This window comes from Alosa alosa, chromosome 17, assembly GCF_017589495.1.
Source record: "Alosa alosa isolate M-15738 ecotype Scorff River chromosome 17, AALO_Geno_1.1, whole genome shotgun sequence".
In the NCBI taxonomy this organism is placed as follows: Eukaryota; Metazoa; Chordata; class Actinopteri; order Clupeiformes; family Clupeidae; genus Alosa; species Alosa alosa.
Window position 1 is genome coordinate 25,732,367 of NC_063205.1, and position 21,799 is coordinate 25,754,165.

Below are 21,799 nucleotides of genomic sequence, written 5' to 3' on the forward strand. Positions count from 1 at the left end.
CAGCAGGTTGAGAAATCAAACTTGGGCCGATCAATGGCCAGGCAGTGGGTGACCAAATGGTGGGTGACCAGATGGTTAGTGCCCAGGCAGTGGGTGACCAGACAGTGAGTGACCAGACGGTTAGTGCCCAGGCAGTGGGTGACCAGACAGTGAGTGACCAGACGGTTAGTGCCCAGGCAGTGGGTGACCAGGCAGTGGGTGACCAGATATTAACACTGCTCCACCATGCACATGATGTGGTGGTCAACGTATCCTCTGGGTACATGTATTAACATTATCAGATGCTTTTTATTCAAAGCGACTTACATATGTCAATTACATAGGCCATTGTCCCCTGAGCAACTCGAGGTATTGCTCAAGGCCACAACGGTGGAAGCCGGGAATTGAACCCACAACTTTTCTGGCTACTGTATACTAACCCAGCTCCTTAACCACTATGCTGCCACCGCTCCACCACTCCCAAGCTACTACCCAGCATGCATCCAGACGGAATACTGAAGAGGGATAATGTAAAGGAGACCGTGCTATGCTACCGTGACTATGATTCTGCACAATGGGTCGGTGAGTGAGTGGCATACATGCCGGCAGTGGTCATTTTTAAAGCTGCAGTAGGCAAGTCTGATAGATTGAGGGGACTTAGCCAACATTTTGAATGTTTACAACTCTCATGCCCCTCCCCCACTACCACCGAGCACCCTTTCATCGAGTTTGTGCTCATCAGTGCGCACCAGACTGCACCAGACTGACAGTCAGATCTCATACAGCCCTGCTCTGATTGGACCAGAAGAACTGGGAGCTGTGAATAACAGGCTCTAGGTGGAGGTAGAAGTGCGGGTTTTTTTCTAAAACCGGCTGATTTATGTTGTTCTGTCGGAGCATAGTGTTGGTTTCAGTAAATATAATCAAAAAAATCTTGCCAACTGCAGCTTAAAACTTGTGTGAGTCAATTACACAGTCTCTGTACCAGCAGGCAGACAGAGGTGTGTGTGTGTGTGTGTGATCAAAAACACTAGGAAGGCACACAGTATGAAGAACAATCCTATTCATGTCTGCAGTGGTCAGCCTCTACAGTGTGTGTGTGTGTGTGTGTGTTTCTCTCTCTCACTGTCTCTCTCTCTCTCTCTCTGAGTGTGTGTTTCTCTCTCTCTGTCTCTCTCTCTCTCTCTGAGTGTGTGTGTTTGTGTGTGTGAAAGGAAGGTGTGAAAAACAGTGCTGGGAAAGTAGCACACAGTATGGAACAACCATTACGTGCTACAAGCTGACAAGCCACTCCTCTCGTCTACAACAGTCAGTTCTCAAGGACCTCGCGTCCCTGCTACGACAGCAGGGCAGAAGTGTGTGTGTGTGTGTGTGTGTGTGTGTGTGTGTAAAGAGCTTTGTAATCAGACAGAACTAAAGAAGGCAGCACTTAGTATGGAGGACACAGTCGGAGCGGACTAACAGCATCTGATCTAGACAGGAAGAGTGGAGCGGAGTGCTCTCGCCTGCGGGCAGCGGCCGAAAGAACACAGACACACACACTAAGACCGAACGAAAACTCACACACACTAAGACCGAACAAACACTCACACACACTAAGACCGAACGAACACTCACACACACTAAGACCGAACAAACACTCACACTCACTAAAACCGAACGAACACTCACACACAATAAGACCGAATGAACACTCACACACACCGAGACCGAACGAAAACTCACACACACACTGAGATATTAAATTGTCTGAACATACAAGAGCTGTGAGTAGCAATGGCTAGCAAGAATACAACAACTTGACAAGCACAGGTGGAAGTGAGAGATTTAAATACAATAGATGTTTTGTAGTGAATAGATTGATTCATTTAATCTACAGTCTTCTTTATCCTGCACTACTTTCTCAGCCTAATTTGCTTCAAATCTGTGTAAGACACAGTCAAAATTGGTAGTGTAAGGCCCGTCTTTTGCCCAAACCTTATGCATTTCTCAAGAATGCCTTTTGCAGTCAATTTACATGTGTGGATGCCTGTGTTTGATCTGTATTGTCTTAGCTGGCCATGGTCAAAGATCCCCAACACCCGCTCATGCATAAAGTGACCATTTGCTCCTTGTTCTGGTCCCTCTACTGAGAGATAACTCAGTCCTGGGCCTACTTGATGTCTTCTGGTGAGATAGGCCAACCTCATTATCATACAGTATTGCTCTGTAAATATGTGTTGTGAATAATACATTCATGTTTGGTCTTGAATTAATACTTGTAATGTGGGCAACAGTCTGATTATGGTTTTGATACAATTGAATGTATCTGTGCATAGTTGTAGATTAAGAATTAAACTTCAGCATAAAGTTATGATATCCACCTGGGCCACACCCATCCACCTCAGACAACAAAGGCTCTGATGAGTCGGGGGTGGCCCAAGTGAATGATAAAAGTGGAGGCTCTGGTCCTCCAGGGGCTCTCTGCTTCTTAAGACTTAATGCCTATTAAATTGTTCATTTGCCTACCAATAGTATATCTTCAATTATCGTAGTGTGCCATGCCATTCTCCTCCATAGCTGATAAACTAGTTACTTGGTAATTGATTGGTGATACAAATTATTAATCAAATGGAGTCAGATTAACGAGTATATAATAATATCATTGCCATTTAACTCTTCACCCTATTTGTCCACACAAGCTCCTTCAAGTGAGGATATAGCTCGACGTCTCTATGTTTCCGAGGCTATATATATCATTTATGAGCGTCTTCTTACAGTAGTATAAGCAATTGCGGGGTAACGTTACTTCTGTTGATGTTCAAACAAAACAGAAAGCTAGCTCGCTACTCCCTCCCCTTCCCTCCCGTGCAATTGAAACCCTCCTAAATGCTGTGCATCTCGTTGGTTATTGGTTTAACACTCTATTTTGCCTATGAGTGGTTGCCAACACTTGTTGGTAGCAATTGTTTTTGCGTACAGATCTCGGAGCCTAGGCTGCCTACAGAGATGCGTTTTTTTGACGGCCTGCTTATGGGCCAGGCGGCTAGCGGATCGTTAGGAAAGATTAGATGAATGTGATCATTTATGTTTGGGCCTTTTTTGGGCTTGAAATCGCTGATACAACCTTTAAGTCATTTTTGGAGAAACAAGCACAACAACAATTGGACAAACAATTGAATTATTCTCTCTTTATCTTTTTTTATGGATGGAAATGCTTAGAAATTATACATCTTTGTATATGCTGCAGTCAGTTACAACAGATAACCCACACCTGCTGGTCTACCTGTCAGAGAGCTGCTTTCAGGGTTAGGTGGCAGAGAGACTGGTGTTGCCCCAGCCCAGCCCAGGGCTCTGCCTATCAGAGCTCACCAGGTGGGACACGCGCCAGTCAGCTGGGAATATGGGATTCAGTGAGGAAGTAGAAGACCTGGCCATCTTTTAGTGGTCAGGAAGGAGAGAGAGAGAGAGAGAGACGGAAGGAGAGAGAGAGAGGAAGGAGAGAGAGAGAGAGATAGAATGAGAATGAGCCGCTCAGTGGGCAAGGATGACAGGATCGGGCGCCAACACACTTCCCCAAGGGAAGACCACAGGCTGTGTCCACAAGACACTAAAGCCAGCCACATGGTCTAGGATTCTTGGGCCACAGGAAATGCTACTGGACGGATTCCAGGAGCTGCTGTCGGCCATCTTTGAGGCCAATAGGCAGGTGCAGAGCTGCCTTGACCAGTGTCAGAGTCCAGCCACATGGTCTAGGATTCTTGGGCCACAGGAAATGGTGCTGGATGGATCCCAGGAGCTGCTCTCAGCCATCTTTGACCAGTGTCAGAGTCCAGCCACCTGGTCCACTCCACCTGGGCGGCAGTTGGCGTTTATTTATTTTTTCCCTAGTTTAATTAACAGGAAGATTTCACATTCCACATTCACAAAGCATTATTTAGATAGATAGATAGATAGATAGATAGATAATAGACCCCTTACAAAAAACAACTGCAGTGCATAAATGTGTTTAAGAAATGATGGTAGCAGTCAGACTGAGCCATTCAATAGTACTCCAACCTGAAATATTCAGCCATAGTTGACACCTGTCAGACAAAGGTCATTGCATAGTTTCAAAATGCTGCCCTTCCTGCATTCATAATTAATTCAAACTGTTAGGAAGCAGGTTATGGCTCTAACTGTCACTCAATTTAATCCTGCAAACTTTGGGGAAAAGGCTTATAATAGGTGAATGATGAAATAGGGCTTCAGGAATGCAGAATATGTGACATTGCCGATGTGCACCCGGAACTTGTGGCATTGCATGGTATGTAATGTTGTTGTGGGTAGGGGCATGAGCCTTTTCATCAGTTTCAGACAAATTACATACCCCATAGCGCTAAATGGATACCCAGTACATTGAGGTCTTACAATGGTGTTAACATAAATGTTGCCATTTGATTGTACATTATACATATTCATGTATTAGGCAGAAGGCATTGTCTTTTCACTAGTGCTTATATAATTTTCAGGCCAAAGAAACCTGTTGGTCAAACACAAATGAACTATAAAACACAATTGACAAGGGACCATGAATAATGTGGGGCTTAACTGCGTGCATAAGAAACACTGTGCTGTAGAAAAGAAGTACTCGTCAACATCCTCCTACGCAATGTTGTCATCTCAGTTGAATGAAAGGAATGGTAATTCAGTTAGGGAAATGGAGGCACGAGCTGTTCTAACAGGAGATCCCTATTATGCCTGAGGCCCAGGATGTTATCTGCATGCAACCACTCGCGACTTCCCCCTCCTCCCCACCTGCCTTCCATATCCTCAGGTAAGGACAGCCTGCCCTGGACGCTGAATTAATGAGTAAGAAATTCCTCCTCATTTACACTGTACTTAAGTGGGTCTGCACTGTTGGAGGGGGGCCATTGGCTTGCTCCTGGGCCACTTGGATGGCCAAATGCACAGCAGGTTTGGTGGCCATAGGCTCATCAACTTTAGTGTGTGTGTGCGTGCGTGTGTGTATGTGTATGCATGTAGGTGTGTGTGTGTGTGTGAGAGAGAGAGTGTGTGTGTGTGTGTGTGTGTATACATGTAGTTGTGTGTGCATGTAGGTTGTGTGTGTGTGTGTGTGTGTGTGTGTGTGTGTGTGCGTCCATGTGTGTGTGTATAGGTGTGTGTGTAAGGAGGTGTGTGGGGAACAAAAGCTCCTCCTGGATGGCAGTGTGTGGGGTAATTGCTGTCTGCGGGGGACAGGTGCTCTCACAATACGACGCTCAGTGTCCTGTATCCCGTCCTTTCACACGCCAGTAATTACCTAATTGAAAAACTCACTGGGGACGGAGAGAGAGAGAGAGAGAGAGAAAAAAGAAAGAGGTAGAGAGAGAGAGAGAGAGAGAGAGAGGTAGAGAGAGAGTGAGAGAGAGAGAGGGAGAAGAGACAAAGAGACAGGCAGAGAGAGAGAGTGAGAGAGAGAAGAGAAAGAGAGAGAGTGAGACAGAGTGTAAGAAAGAGAGAGAGAGAGTGAGATAGAAAGAGACAGACACAGAGAGGTGAAAATAGAGAAGATAAGATCTCTCTTGTTGCCACAGGCGGCTTGTCTGTTGATCCATAACCACCAGTTTGAAAATGGGGGAGGTTGGGGCTCTGGAGGTAAACACTGTGTGGCTGTGCAGGGACAACCTGGAGAATGGATGGGACAGTGTGTGTGTGTGTGTGTGTGTGTGGGATGTGGGGGAGATGGAGGCATTGTGGACATATGAGGTCCCATAATAGCCTGAATAGAGAAAGGAGGACAGATTCAGGGGTGAGATACACAATGGAGCTGTGTGTGTGTGTGTGTATGTATGTATGTGTGTTGGGGGTATGTGGGTGAGAGAGGGGGGTGGGAAGGGAGAAGGTGAGAGTGAGTGTGTGTGCTTTTTGCAGTGCTTTTAAGGATCAGCAATAAAGTAAAGGCTATTGTAAGCGCAGCCCAAATCTATTTAGCTCCTCTAAAGCCAGGGGCCCCTATTGTGCCTCAACCATTTTTTTTATCTCCCTTTAACACACACACACGCACCACGCATGCACGCACGCACGCACACACGCACACACACACACACACACACACGCACACACGCACGCACGCACGCACGCACGCACGCACGCACGCACACACACACACGTTCCACTTGGCCTTAGCCGAGCTGATGCAGGGCTCTGTGTTCTGTGCACTTCAGGTTGTAATACACAGCACTACATTGATGAATAAGCTCTTCTCCCAGTGCTTATTCTCTGGAGCTCTGTGGGCTTTTAAAGAGGGTTGGAGTGTTTGTGGTGTAATTCACTCTGTGTGTGTGTGTCCATGCGTGTATCCAATTTCCTTGTGTGTCTCGGTACATCTAATGACTTAAAAGTGAACACTGTGGACCTGGTACGATGCAGAAGTCTTCTGTTAGTGCTTTGCAATAAAGTCAATAAAGTTGCACTAATCATGAATGAATCAATTCCACCAAATTAAATGAGAAAGAGAGCGAGAGGGAGAGAGAGAGAGAGCTCATCCCTGTCTCTTCCACTGTCTTATGTCTACTAACTACTTTCACACAAAACCACTATAAAAGTCAAGACAGAATCCATACTATCTGAAGCGCTTCAGGAGTTGAAATATTGACAACTCAATGGAGCGACTGTTGACAGCAGGGCCGAAGTTGCAAGCCTTTTGAAACTTGAATTTGTCTGGAAACAAATATCCTGAAAATGTCCATCTATTCATATGGTAGAATGGTCCACACTCATCAACCATTTAATCTGGCATGGAGCAAAATAGATCAAGCATTCCTTGGACAATATAGTAAAAAAGTGTAGTATTTCTATTTATATATTACATTTTTCATAGACATGGGTGCACACACACACACACACTGACACACACACACACTCTCTCTCTCAGACACACACACATTTTTCATAGACAGAGTGCAGCTCAAAGCCACCAGTATGCCTGTTAGTAGGCAATATGCTGCTACTATATGGGCACTAACTTTCACCCCTCGATATGTACCTCCTGTCTGTTTGCACTGTGCCATTGTCCTCCACCCCTCTCAGTAATGTGTGTGTGTGTGCGTGTGTGTGTGTCTATGTGTGTGTGTGTGAATACTGAGCTCTTCCCTAGTAGGACGTTCTCTGCGCTTATCGTCTCTGCAGCCTAGTGATGCCATGGTGTGTAGTCTACAATATGCATATTGAAACGCAGCGGAGCTCCGCACCCACAGAGAGAGAGAGAGAGAGAGAGAGAGAGAGAGAGAGAGAGAGAGAGAGAGAGAGAGAGAGAGAGAGAGAGAGAGAGAGAGAGAGAGAGAGAGAGTGGGAGAGAGAGAGAGAGAAACAGCATTAAATATTACTGCACCCCTCCAGCTAGAGTGGATTAAGTACATGACTGGGGAGGGTGGGGGAACCAGCGAGGCCTAATGAGAGAGCTGGTGTGTGTGTGTGTGTGTGTGTGTGAGGTTGGGGGGGGTATTCGATCTTCAAAATACAGAGCAGCCGTTTCGTGGAATGTTTCTTTCTTGATCATTCCGTTCGTGTCTCAGGACCAAAAGTCGGTCCGTCAGCAATAACAAGACACCCATATGAACTGCTGCATCCTCCTCTCTCTTAATGCCATCCAGCCAACAAGATAATTAAATACATGTATAAATAAAGATTGATTTTGAAAGATGTTGTCCAAGCAATGCAATTGCATTCACACCTCTTGGCCACACATTTTGCTTTATGAACGTTTTTCAGCGGTAATTACCTGGAAGGTAGGTGGCGGTAATAAGACAAACAAACGAGGGCCTGGATCTGGTTTGCTTTCTCCCTGTGCGGCTGATAAGAGAACGGAAATAATGAGTCCGACTTGCCTGCTCATTCTTAAGGAGTCCATGGTGTTTATTAGAAAAAATAACCACGGCACCGCTTTCAAAGGGATCCCTGTAGGAATGATCAACATTGTGCACTGGTTACGATCCCTTTTCCTCTTTCCAGACAGACAGACAGACAGACAGACAGACCTTCCAATTCTGAACTTTCAAGAATGAACTTCCCTTCCCTTGATTGTGAGTGAGTGAGTGTGTGTGTGTGTGTGTGTGTGCGCTGCATAGGACTGGTGTGGATAATAAAATAAGGTCGTTTGAAATGATTGATGAAGCCACCAAAGTACAGTTAAATTGCACACATTACTTGTGCATTTAATGTGATGAGTAAGACTGTCAATGGTGCAGTAAATAAACCAGGTAATGTCCCACCTTACGATGGGGAAGTTGGGGGCCATATTCTTCACACTGTCAATGCAATCACACTAGAAATGGCACACACACACACATACACCCCCCCATACACAGATGCGTGCACACACTCACACACACACATACACCCCTACACACAGATGCGCTCAAACAGACACACACACACACACTCAGCTTTTGTTATGGCTTTATAGTAGGGGTTTTATTGCATGTCCCAAACTAGTGGAGAGAGACCTGTGTCTCAGGTGGCCCTGTTACTGCCACAGATTACAAGGCCGTTACATTGATCCACGTGGAACAGCCATAACAAAGTCCCATCAATCTGACTGCAGGCCCATCCCCATGGAATAAATTAGCAGATGCTTCACCACTTTTACTGGAAATGAGTTGGGACGGTGGGGTGCTCGCTGGCTCTGTTGTCAAGGATGCCTGTCATTTCAGGAATCAAGTCAAGTCGATGGCATTGATTTTTACTGTGTACTGCGGTGGGGAATCCCTATCAGTCATGACATTTAGTTATTCTTGTCCAAACTGTCTTGTCCTGTGATCGTATATCAGAACAAACAAGCAGGACAAGTTGCAAGACTTCCAGTTGTTCTAAAAATAGTTACACGAGGGGTGCTGCAGGTGCGCTTGTCTCAAAGACCAACATGGCTGACTAACAGCTAAACAGCTTGTCTGCATACTGTAGTCTATGCTCTACAGAGTGCCATGAGCATCACCTACAATCATGAAATTCAATGTCTCATGAAAAAGCAGCGCCACCTACTGGAAGTGAATGTCAATCACATCTTGTTTGACACATTGCTATTTAGATTTGTTTATTGCATTCATGTAGTTTATGTAAACTAACAAAAATATTTTATTTCTGAGCCCTGGGAAGGCGTCACTGAAATGCAAAAATAATGTGATGTGCAAAACTGTGCGTTTTTTGGAGAACTCATTTTATTTTATTTATTTTTATTAACACATGAACACATACTGAATCTTGAAACACTTAAAACAACAAAAGACACAAAAATCAAAAATAGTAGCTGCCACAAAAATGTACATAATAATTTTGAAAACATGTTAACCTAAACTCTGATACACAATTCTTTTAAAACAAAGATACTATTTCTTTCAAGATACATTTGAAAGAAAACAAAAAGACATTTCCAAAAAAGCTGGAAATAATTAAAAATATAAAGTACATGTTGTGGTGCCCCAAAACAATGAAGCACACTAACAGCTACCAAAACAATTCACCAAAAAGTGAAAACGTGTAACTTTTAATGTGTTACATTAGAGATAAAAAAAGCTTTGTAACTCAGTATCCAGTAAGCATTATTAAGACATTTATAAAGGATTACGGTATGAAGTATTCATAATGCTTCATAATGATTTGGCATATGTGTAACATGTCACACATTAAGTGTGTACACTATGTATGCATTGATCTATTCTTTATACATTTCTGAATACATTGTAAAGTATAACAAGCCTTTTGATAATGATGATCATTGTGAAACTTCAAGCTGTTAGGGCTCATGCGTCAGAACATTAGAACACTTTAGGAGTGCAGTCATGACAACAATCAGGTAAACAATGATTAAGACAATCAGTGCAGTCAACAAATCATGAGGGTTTCTGAACGAAGGCTTTATAACCCTTTCTGAATATATGCTTTATGGACACCGACTTAAAAAGTACATTACTAGGCCAGTTTCATAGTCTGCGCACGCCACGCAGAAGCAGTTGTAAATGAGGCTTGTAAAGTTGTAGGCTGTAAACAAGACTCATGCATGTATTGAAAAGCCCTCTCATAATCTACGCAAGGCACACAAAACGATGGGCCCCATTGGAAAGTCATGACATAGCACTTGTGCTCACATCATATCACAAGAAATTTGGCAGGACATTTTGTAACGCAAATACGCATCAAACCCTTGTTGCGTATTTCAACGCGTTTGCATCCATGTAGCTGATGCACCTTATGAAAAGAGCGCTTCCCATAAAATCCAACACAGTCATTTATTCATCTGAGTAGATGTGTACAACAGAGGTAGTCATGAATGAGCAGGAAGCTGAACAAACAGGACATTTGTATTTTTGCGTGATGTTTTCTCATGGATAATGTCTTTGGATTCTTAAAGCCATGTCACAAAATAAACTGAACAGAACCACGAGTATTAAAATTAAGTCACAAGCGACAAATATTTGGCAAAGAAATGTTAAAATAATCCAGCTCTGTTTATGGCACCAAAAGCCTGCGACACATCAGATAATCATCCATGGCAAGGCACAAGAATCGGTTGGAGAAACCAACATGTTCCCCACAAGGGAGGAAATACTCTTCCCCTTGCATCAACACTGCACTTTTCATTTTGCTAATGTAACAGAGGTCGTAATCCGTCTGCTGCTCACGGCCCTAGAACCTACCACCTCAACACACACCGGCATGGGAGTCGAACGCTTTTACAGGATTTACACAGGCAACTAGCATGCTAGCTCAGTTCGCCTCCATTACACTAACCTACTATAGAACATCCAATTGCTCAGGATGGCTCTACATCCATCCAGACCTCAAGGTATGCAAAAATAATTCTTGAGGTCAGTTGCACATATATCAGTTTCACAGATACAACATTTAAACCTCGTGTTGTCTTAACATTCTTCTACACTTCCCATTGTCCCGTGAGATAAAAGTGTTTGTGTGCTGACAACTGAGATTTCCCTTTATCCTTTCCACACTTTGTGGAGAAGCAAGTTTCACAGGGTCTCAACGGCCCCCTCTCGCACCCCAATGCAATAGTCAGGATGACAGGACCGCTGTAGGGGTCTAAGTAGTGCAAGACCAATTTGGAGTCCATTTCACACTTTAACCCTTCAGCAGGGGAGTTTTGAACATTCTAACTGAAGATTATGTTCCGTAACAACGTAAGGTTCTAAAATTTCATTTTTAATTCAATGCGCCCAGATATACTTCAATTTCCAACATTCCCGGCTTAAGGGTTAATGAGAGCTCCTCCACCAAAAAAAACATACATATACATATTGACCAGTCCAACAAACTAATTGTGTTAGACCAGTCCAACAAACTAATACATGAAGTGTATGTCTAAGATAGACCAGTCCATGTTACGTCAACATTCATTCATATCACACCTGAATGAAAGACCAGTTAGAAGACTAGTCCCATCCTCACTATTCTCAGTATTTGTTCAGATCTTTACGTATTAGTGGCCGTCTGTGTGTTTGCATGTGTCTGTCAGTGCACGTACAGTACATACCCGTTCAGATCTTCTCAAAACAAAGACACTGCCTTACTCGCGAACACTGACCTTCCACCACGTCATGTCTCTCACGGTGGAGGACATGGATGTGATAGGGGTGAACAGATGGATCAACAATCATCTCCTTCCTCCTTCTCCTCGTCTTCCTCCTCAGGTCATCCATCTTGGTCTCTGGATCTTTGGAGGTCTATTAAGGTTGGCCCAAAGTTCTGTGTGAACAAGTGGTGGACCTTCCCACAGTACGTGTGAGTGGTTTGGTTCAGTTTGATCTCTAAGGGAAGCAGGAGTGAGCTCACCAGATCCTGCTCCAAAGGGTGCTGTTGAGAAAGGGCAGAATAACAAGAGAACAGAAGAAAGAGAGCAGAAAAGAAAAGAAGAGAAATCGGGAGACTTAATTAGCCGTCTTCATGAGTGACATTTTGCAGAAAATTATTCTGACTATGCTTTTGTCTTGAAGTCACAAAGGCAGAGGGGAAAAATAGGCAGAAAAAGACAAATGAGGGTGAGGGGGGGGGGAAGAGTCTTTTCTAACTTTTCTGTCTATTTTTGCAAAAGCTACAGTCTTGCGTCTTCCCCAGTGCAACCAAGTTCTGCTGTTCCTTGTGGAAGAAAACAGTGAACTGCACGCACGCATGCACACACACACACACACACACACGCACACACACACACACACACACACACACATGCACAAAACAATGAAAGCACATTTATGATGCTCTCAGGAAATCAGAAAGGATTAGGCTTTGTGTTTTTTTGTTTTTGTTTACGTGTCTCGATGTGTCTGTGGGTTTTGGGGGAATGCTGCTGGCCTTGCAATGTCTGTGGCATTTTTTACGAGGACCCAGACACATCTCCTGCCATAAACCACCATTTACTGTCCAGCATGTATTGATTGTGGGAGGCTGATGGAGCACTATCCACTGCATGCGAGTGTGTGTGTGTGTGTGTGTGTGTGTGTAGCATAAGCACTCAGAGGGTCTTTTTACGAGCTCCAGCCAGACCCTGATTTTATGCTTTTACACTGAGAGACGGCTGCTGGGTCACTTTATTAGCAGGGAGGGCAAAGGAGTGTGTGTGTGTGTGTGTGTGTGTGTGTGTGTGTGTGTGTGTGTGGGCCCAAAATGGAGAGGGCCCACCCATTTCCTCCCTGTGTGTGAGTGTCTGCATCTGTGCCTGTCTCAGTTTTCCCATCATAAAAGTATATAAAACTATCATCTATATCAACTATCAACTATATAAACTATCAACTAACATCACTACCGCATTTGAAAGGACACTAAACCCATGAAGTGCAGTGAATGCGGAAAAGAGCAATTATTCTCAGGCTAACGACCAAACTTCATGGCAGTTAGCTGGCACACTCTTCGTGTCCCCTATTGCCCACCCCTCTTAGGCAGGGATCACATTTGGACATAACGAAATTGCAGCGGTAAAGCGTGACGCAGCGCTCAGACCGTAATGAGTTCTATTATGTTCCTAAGATACAAGAACAGTCTACGTTCAATTGCATCGCCTTATGCCAACCGAGTTCAATGTTCAAATTGTTTGCCGCTAGCGTAGCGCTGCTGCTCTAACTCTTCTGCTGCTGAACCGTAGCGAACAATAGGAAATCTGCCCCTTGCCTGCTGGTCAATGTGATCCTTGCCTGCTGGTCAATGTGATCCTTGCCTTAACCTCTCTTTACAATTAAGCAGTTAAATAGCATCTAATGTGAAGAATAACATCCTGATCCGTCGAGCGTCAAACCTTACTCGCAAAAACACTCATAAAACAACATGAAGAGAAAATGACTCCTCTAAAGATCTTTGAGGTTCTTATGAAAGTGAAATCTACACAATATGGAAATTAAATTAAATTATATGAAATCTGTAAAGGCGATGATAAATGAGGCAACTTTTTGAACAATGTTGCTGGGCAACCACATAACCAGTTCCATGCGTTCTGATTGGATGCTCATGAAAATTGCCCTACTAAGAATTAAAGTTCTTTAGAAAAATAAATGGTGGTCAATATCAATGGGAAGGTGCCAGAACCACAATACTCAGGAACATTGCCCAGCAACATTGCTCAAAAAGTTGCCTTGTGTGTGATCAGCTTAAGTTGTTCATGTTAGATACTCCACCATTGAAACTGAAGCCAAGGCCGATATATTTATTGCATAGTAAATATCTTATAAGGTTTAGTCTCACCTTTCTGATAGCATCGTAGATAGCTCTAAACGCCGGTTGCCGGGGGTCGTGGAACACTCCTCGGTTGCCATGGAGAATGAACACGCCCTCTTGTTTGGCAGCATCACAATTGCTGCCATAGATACAGTGGTCTGGCCGGAAGTTCCAATGGCATGGGAAGACGTACAAGTTTTCTGCATAACACAGAAGCATATAGAGCAGAATGAAACAAAAATATATAAGAAATCATCTGCAGCTCCTCAAGATGAAAAAAGGGTCAAACAACAGTGTACGTGTGCAAAGACAGCCTGAGGCTCAGTATACTATACATAAATAAGTGATTTAATACAAATGGTGACTGCCATTTTTTGAGCACCATATAACATAAATGGTATGCTAGCTACTGCCAGAGCGGTGCTCTGTAGCTAGTGCATCAAAGTGCTAAAAACACCAACACAACTTGGGTTTCATTCCCAAGGGGCACCCACGCAGACATGCTGTATACATTGCATGGGAAAAACTTCAGATAAAGTTGTCTGTATCTGCTCTGAAAACTTTCTAATATTGTTTGTTGAAGCACTTGTACTTCCAGACCCTGTCACTGAAAGCAATTAAGTTGCAAGAGTATTTTTCAACATATTATTAACCTCAACCATTTTAATGGACTCCGTTCAATAGTTCTTTTGCAAGCAATTGCGGACATGGTGATTGATAGATGATTTGGACACATCTGTGGTATTTTTAAATAGAGGATTTGTTCTTTTTGCTAAATAAATTCACACTCAAAAATAAACATTAGGACTAATCGCTGTCTGATGACGTCAATTATGTGTACAAGGCACTGGAAATGTCATCTCAATGTCTCTTTGCAATTACTAAGCGCTAACAAATGGACAAATAGCTAGGCTGCTATTAAGACAATTAGGCCAGTAATTAAATGAAAATTATTGTTATTATCACTACAGTGATTTCTATATTAAGGTGTTGGAAGAGAGAGGTGAGTCTTGGCTGCTTGAGTCCCTCACTCTCCACCCCAAGCTGGTGTGTGGTGAGCATTCTGGTGCAAAATGGCTGCTGTGCATCACCCAGGCAGGTGCTACACATTGGCAGTGAGGGCCCCACCCCCTTCACTGTATAGCGCTTTACCTAGAAAAGCACTGTTGTTGCCTTACCAGGGTTGTGGTGGAAGATGATGTTGATGAGGTCTTGGTCTCCCCATGTGATGTTGAGTTTGTACTTGTGGAACAGCGGCAACAGGAGCTCTCCCCAGTGCAGGCCCACGGACGTCATGTCATTCTGTTTCCGAAAGGAAAACAACAGACAGAGGGGTGAGGAAGCACCTGTGACTGAAGTTAGCAAAGCAGTTCTACATAATTATCATTCTATTTGCATAGACAAGAGGTTTCACAACGCATAACAACGGTTTCACAACATATAATAACGGTTTCACTAGAGAACACTTTCTCTAGAGAGGCTGTGCCAAGCATTTAGTAGGGCTTAAAGGTGCTCTAAGCGATGCCACACATTTTTTTAGGCTAAAACATTTTATGTCACTTACTGCAAACAGCCCCTAACCAACCACTAGCTGTCTGTGTCTTGAATACACTGTAAAAAAATGCGATCTCGTTGAACAGCCCAGGCTCCAAGAACGGCAACAAAAACAACCTGGGCAAACCTAGTCCATGAAAACATAACAAACTGTTCCAGCAAATCACAGACGAGATGCGCGTTTAGAAGAGTTTCAATTGCACGGGAGCAGCACGGGAGGGAGGGGGAGGAAGAAGCGAGCTAGCTCTCTGTTTTGTTTGAAAGTCAACAGAAGTGACGTTGTCCAGCATCGCTTAGAGCACCTTTAAAGGAAGGTAAACAAAACACAGTCTGTGTCTGAATTTAACACATATTTTCAATGAGGTTATATATTATGTATGCAATTATCTCTATTTTGAAATCTGAAATTTGTGTGGGAACTCTAAGCTCTGGTGCCGTTCTGTATGTAACAAAGCATTGAGTTTACAAAAACCTCAAAGACTTCAGGTCAAAAACGACAGAACCCCACAAACAGGAGGATTTGTTTTCCCATATTCACAATCACACACCTCTCTTCAAGCCACCACTAAGCCCTTTCTCAGAGAGCAAAAATACTCTTTTAAACACTTTACTATACATGACTGAAAGTCTCTCTTCATTGACTCATAGAAAATAATTGGCCGCTGAATGAATAGACATCCTTGATCTGAAAGACAACAGAAACATTTAAAAGGTACAGCTATTCACAACAACTATTTCTTCACATGACAACTGTGCCCTCTTGTGACATGGTAACGCCATTACATGGGAAAATAAAATGTAAAAAAAATATATTATTATCTGTTATGTTACCACTCCCACTGCCACTCCTTAAAGTAAAGTCAATGTGTCAGAGAAATTGCATACAAAAACTATAAATGCATTCAAGATTCATCAGCTACATAGGCCCTTCTAAAAAATAGGCCCTCCTAAAATATACACACATACATGTGGGGGGGGGGGGTGGAGGAACAGTTAGTATTATATCAATCAATCAATCAATCAATCAATCAATCAATCAATCACACAACACCTTAAAGTAAAACCGAAGCAGGTAAACACACTCATACATAATTTGAGAACTCCTGATGAGCTACCCATGTGACCTCTGACCTTGAAGAGGGCAGCTCGGATCCTGGTGAGGTTCATGAGCATGACCCCGGAGTTGACCCCAGTGGTGCCGTAGTAGGGGTGTCGGGCGAATCGGTTGTACCAGGCGATGCGCGGCTCCTCGTGCTCGGGGGACGCGGCCGCCAGCTGCGTGGCATTGAAGCGGGACAGCAGCGCCCACGCGTCCTCCAGCGGACGCAGGAACAGGATGTCCGTATCCACGTACAGCAACGAGTCCACGTCCTTCAGGAGGATCTGGGTGTGTGTGTGTGTGTGTGTGTGCGCATGTAGAGAGGTGTGTAGGGAGGTGAGTGTGTGTGTGTGGGGGGCGGCGTGTGTGTGTGTGTGTTTGTGTGTGTGTGTGGGGGGGGGTGTGTGTGTGTGTGTGTGTGCGCATGTAGAGAGGTGTGTAGGGAGGTGAGTGTGTGTGTGTGGGGGGGGGGGGCGTGCGTGTGTGTGTGTGTGTGTATATGGGGAGGGGAGGTGAGTGTGTGTGTATGCGTGTGCGTGTGTGTGTGTGTGTGTGTGTGTGTGTGTGGGAGAGGGGAGTGGAGTGGAGGACCAGTTAACACAAAACTGGACAGAGATAGTCTAAGATAGTGATCCTACATTTTTTTGATCAATCTATCAATACAGTTTTATTTATATAGCTCCTTTCTTGCTAAACTGCAATACAAAATGCTGATTATACCAATGCAGCATACAAAAAGACTTATTACACGACCGGCAGTCTGTAGTTACGTTTCATTCCTGTTAGCCACCTACTCTTTGACATTCTGAAAGTGTATGCAAGTCTGTGCAGTGTCAAAATTACATTTCTTATTACATTGTGCAATAATACAATAGTGCTTTTTTTTGTCTTTGTTTGTTTTTGCATATATTTTATATATCTGTTATAGTCATATGCAAATTTCCCTTTTAATATATTTATGTTTGCACATTGAGCTTGGAGAAATGCAATTTTGCTCAACTGTGCACTCCTTGTTGAATGGTCTGAATGACAAGAAAGTTTACTTTGAAATGACAGGAGCCTCACTTTTGGGCCTTTAAATTATTTGACCTCCACTTAACTTAATACAACCTTAAATCTGTTAAGCATCATCCACTGATGGGATAGATACCACAGTATGACCATTTGTGTCCACCGGGGGGCCTTACCGGCAGGAAGAGCCTCTGCGAGGCACAGGGCTTGAACAGTTTCTTCCACTCTTCCTGATGCTTTCCAGGGAAGCTGATGGGGTAGATGGTGTAGTTAAACTTGGACCGGTGGAGACTGGGCCAGGAGTCCAGCTGCATGAGGGTCAAAGGTTACAGACATGCTGAATATCTCACTTAGTACCACAATGCTAACCATGTTACTTAGCTAACTTAGCTAATGTTTGCTAGCAGTTATGCTAACAATGCTAAGTCTATGCTTAGGACTTGCCATTTCAGTAGCTCTAGATGCCAGCTTTTTAGCTTATTTGCTGTCTACCCCTGAGTTAGATAAGACAATTTATACCACTCTCTTCTCTGTGCATGGGTTACACCAGTTAGCCTATAGATTTCTAAAAAGGAGGCTAACTGATATACCGATATACTGGGATAATTTGGGGACTTTTGCCTCACAAGATCAGAAGACAACACAGACAGAGAGATCTGCCTTGATGAAGGCCATATTGTCCGATACAAGTTGGCAAGATTTTATCTGTTCTATTATGAACTAGCCTACTGATAAAGCTTTTACTTATACCAAGAAGAGTGCCGTGGTTCAGTCTTTTTTACCCCCTTACCTCATCTCTGAAGATATTGTATTTATTGATTGATTTGTACACTACCTACCATCAATAAAGAATTCTAATCTATCAATCAATCAATCAGTCAATCAAGACCCCAGACAACACCACTCACTCACCTGATCTCCTAATCCCATTAACCTAGCTTTGCATAATTCACTGGAATTGGGTTTGACCAGTTAGCCTACTGCCACTCACATCATCTAATCTCTGAAGCCTGTTAGCCTGGCTTAGCATAATTCACTGGAAGCGGGTTAGACCAGTTAGCCTATTGCTACTCACTCACCTCATCTCTGAAGCCCTGGTGCAGCTGCTCCTCGGCAAAGACGTGGAAGCTCATGGGCCCTGCGCTGAGCAGCACGACAGACTTGAGCATCGTCAGCGTCTCCTCCTGCCGGTCTCCGCACGCCACCACCGCCAGATGCATGGGCTCCTCCTCACGCCTGCGCCTCCTCTCAGGAGGAGATGGAGGAGGAGGAGGACGGGTAGGGGGAGTAGAGGGGGAGCCAGTGTCCCCACCAGCACCTTGCCTGCATAAAGTTAAGTTAGTTAATCCTTTCCTTACCATGGAGGCCTACAGGCTTACTCTTATGTACACTGTATAAAAGCATTGTTATTTACTGGTGTACACTGTATAAAAGCATAGTTATTAACTGGTGTCCACTGTACAAAAGCATAGTTAACTGGTGTACACTGGTATGTGTCTGGGGAAAAGCCTCTGGATTGTTTTTGTTACTATGTCTAAAGGCTGTGACATGCTCCTGCATCTGTGTCCCACGCACACGGCGCGTGGCGAGAATTGCGGCATCAACGCTAGGCTTGGGAATCGGTTCCAGGTATCGGTATGGAACCAGTTCCAAACGTTCCGATCCATCGGAATCATAACACATCCACACGTTAACGATTCCACTAACGATTCCAATACAAAGCTTTGTTTTAGAAATGTTTACTTTTTTAGAAATCTGAAAGCATTCAACTTCTGTATTGATATTGCACACTTGGTATTCATTCTCTAAAACCACTTTAAATTAGACATTCAAAGCCAACCACTCTCAAACCCATCCTATAAGTGTTCAGCAAATGGTACAGGAATCGATATGGGAATCGATAAGTAATTGCATTGATAAGCAGACTTGGTGCAGGGGGGGGGGGGGTTTCATATGCCTGCCAACAATTGGGACCACGTGTCGATGACGCAACAGACTACAACGCCCATACCATGCACAGGTCCAAGCGGGGACGGTTAGAATCTGACCTGCGGTCATTTCCCGATCCTGTCAGTCTTCAGTGTTGTTAACTGAATAATGGCAAAAAAAGCCCAAAAATATACTTTAAAAGCCCAGGAGAAGATCCACACCTCACATGCAATAGGGGTAGCCTTTTTACGAACAATATTGGTTGCTGTAGTAATTATTTCAGGTTTCACCATTTCATTTCAATGATTTATCAATCACCATAATAGCCTGAGCCCATTTTGCATTCACCCCTTCACTTGTGATAAATGATCTGGTTAATGCTTGCCAGTCAGTCAGATGTGTCGGATGTGCAAGCATATGACAAACCACGAGGGGGCAGAGTTTACCATGAATTACAGAGGACAGAGCCAAAGAACATTGGCCTTCTACAAGGCTTCTTCTTGACAGAGCTGCACAGTCTTGACATTCTAAAACTCCCTCGTGAGGATAGTCTACTGTCAAAACACATGTATTACAAATGCAAAGTTTATTGCTTATTTTGGGATTTCAATTTAAATTGTGTTACTGCGACAACTTAGGGTTGCACTCATTGATGCTTTCTAGTAACATTACTGCACCAGGCGAGGATGTGACACAATTCAGATATGTGTGAAAACTGGGGATGATTCCTGTGTTAGTTTCTCACCAGGGTGTGAGGCCCCTCTAAACAAGACTTCAAAAGGAAAAGGTTACGTCACGATTTTAGGCTAATGAAAACAGACAGTCACTCAAACCCTCCACACTTAATGAAACTGGCTTATGAAGTGCCAGTAGCAAAAATATGTTTTATATTTATTTGGCACGGTAGACAGTTATACCTTTAACTCTGTAGTTTATGGATTATATTAAATCTGGGCTAGCTGTTGTAATCTCTATTTCCAGCTGTAACATTAACTCGATAGCCCTCAAGCAGCATAGAACGTGACCACAACACCAGCGGCAAACATATATGGCTTGTGTTTACATCATGGTTTACATATGGACATCCCAGTGGCAGACATTTTCAGTTATTTCATAACAGATCAATTAAACACCCTTAACCATATGCACCCCGCCACAGTTTGAACCCGAGTAGTACAACAAAGTCAGTCAGTAGGCGTACTATGATACTTGTTAGCTGTACGATTAGCCATCAGGAAGGCATTCCGATACATGAGAGCTCGACCAGTTTTCTGACGGGGATGCATCGTAAACATTGTAACGCTGCAGACTTGGGATACTCTAACTAGTATTATGCCATAATGTCGTTCAGTCAGCTGAACATTACTTGTAACATTGTGGTTTTACTTTTCTTGTGTAGGTCCACTGCACTTCACTCCCAAGTTTGCTCCCTTGGGGGTTGCATCTTCCCTGTAGGCTACAGCAAATAATTCTGCGACCCAGTTTGCACTTGTACACGACACCGAGCTAAGGAGGACTATGTTTTTAAGACTGGATCTTACCTGTAATCCTGCAGGTCCACCGGGCCCCTTGTCTCCGGCCATCGCCTAGCTATCTTCCCGACGTCACTTTGTAGTGAAGAGGGTCGTGAGAAAGCAAGACCCCCAACAACGGCTACGGAGGTCCCCAAAGAGGAAAGATTGCTGAACACATACAGCACGGAGACAATCGCAAACACTATGCATAACGCTAGAACACGAACGTATCGCCGCATCTTGGTTATTTAATTGTGGTTTAGCTCTCAGATTCATGACAGCCGAATCAGAGACAGGCCAACCCGATCAACAAAAGCTCATGGCAATTGTAGTCGCCATGAGTAGTCTTGAGGTGCCAAGCGAACAGACACTACCATCCCCCACCGCATTCAGGCGTTGCGAGGGGCGTCCCCTGGGTGACTCCAGCAAGTGATATTCCCATGGCTTGCTCCCGTCTTAAAGCCCATTTGGAGCTGAAACATGACACGCCATTAAGGCTATTTATAGACAACGGTACTGTCATTATGCTATAGCATACCGGTTAATAACGTGTATAATAAATATACAATTTGAGTGTGCTTTAGAAATTTGAGCATTTCAAAGTAATAGGCTAAAAAGGGCAGTTTCATAGCAATGTGTAGGATGTCAAATTCGAGGGTCAAAGTCACACTTGCAACCTAAAAGACACCCAACAAATAGGGTCATGGACTGCACCCCTTTGTGAATAGGCTTCTGTAGGCCAGCAATAAAATCACAAGTCGTTTCAACAAATGACATTCCGCTTGACTTCAACTAGACTGTTGTTGGCAAACGACAGTCACCATAAAGCACCACATTTAGAACTTGAATTTAGTTCTATCTATGCATTATGCCTAATTGGGAGGCAAATGTTTAATCACCTTCTTTAATACCCTGGCTCTCTGAATAAATCTAGAACCATCTGCATCAGACTGATCAATGGTTATGGCCATTTAAAGTCTAGAAATAGGCCTACACTTGGGTGGTAGATGGTTTGTGACACTAAATGAATGGACACAATGTA

The 21,799-nt window shown here is 43.7% G+C and overlaps 1 protein-coding gene and 1 long non-coding RNA gene across 2 annotated transcripts; one reads left to right on the forward strand and one right to left on the reverse strand.

Moving 5' to 3' along the window:
* Window positions 1-2,043: 2,043 nt before the first annotated feature.
* Window positions 2,044-11,317, forward strand: LOC125311044. The gene is made up of 3 exons (XR_007196400.1): window positions 2,044-2,122; window positions 8,884-8,886; window positions 11,304-11,317. It is a non-coding gene; the product is annotated as an uncharacterized LOC125311044 (long non-coding RNA).
* On the reverse strand, window positions 11,231-21,162 carry gxylt1b (glucoside xylosyltransferase 1b). The gene is made up of 7 exons (XM_048268853.1): window positions 20,785-21,162; window positions 18,394-18,637; window positions 17,491-17,622; window positions 16,336-16,587; window positions 14,829-14,952; window positions 13,678-13,850; window positions 11,231-11,802 (listed from the first exon to the last, which is right to left on the reverse strand). The coding sequence occupies exons 1-7, from the start codon at window positions 20,994-20,996 to the stop codon at window positions 11,641-11,643; spliced, it is 1,299 nt and encodes a 432-aa protein (XP_048124810.1). The 5' UTR covers window positions 20,997-21,162; the 3' UTR covers window positions 11,231-11,640.
* Window positions 21,163-21,799: the final 637 nt, after the last annotated feature.

What these genes read in the sequence shown, in the direction of transcription:
- gxylt1b (XM_048268853.1), bottom strand. Translation starts at nt 20,996, where the DNA reads ATGCGGCGATACGTTCGTGTTCTAGCGTTATGCATAGTGTTTGCGATT. An exon ending in GTGGACCTGCAGGATTACAG is followed by an intron (nt 18,638 to 20,784) that starts GTAAGATCCAGT and finishes AACTTTATGCAG; the next exon opens with GCAAGGTGCTGGTGGGGACA. An exon ending in TCTACGATGCTATCAGAAAG is followed by an intron (nt 11,803 to 13,677) that starts GTGAGACTAAAC and finishes CTTTCTCAACAG; the next exon opens with CACCCTTTGGAGCAGGATCT.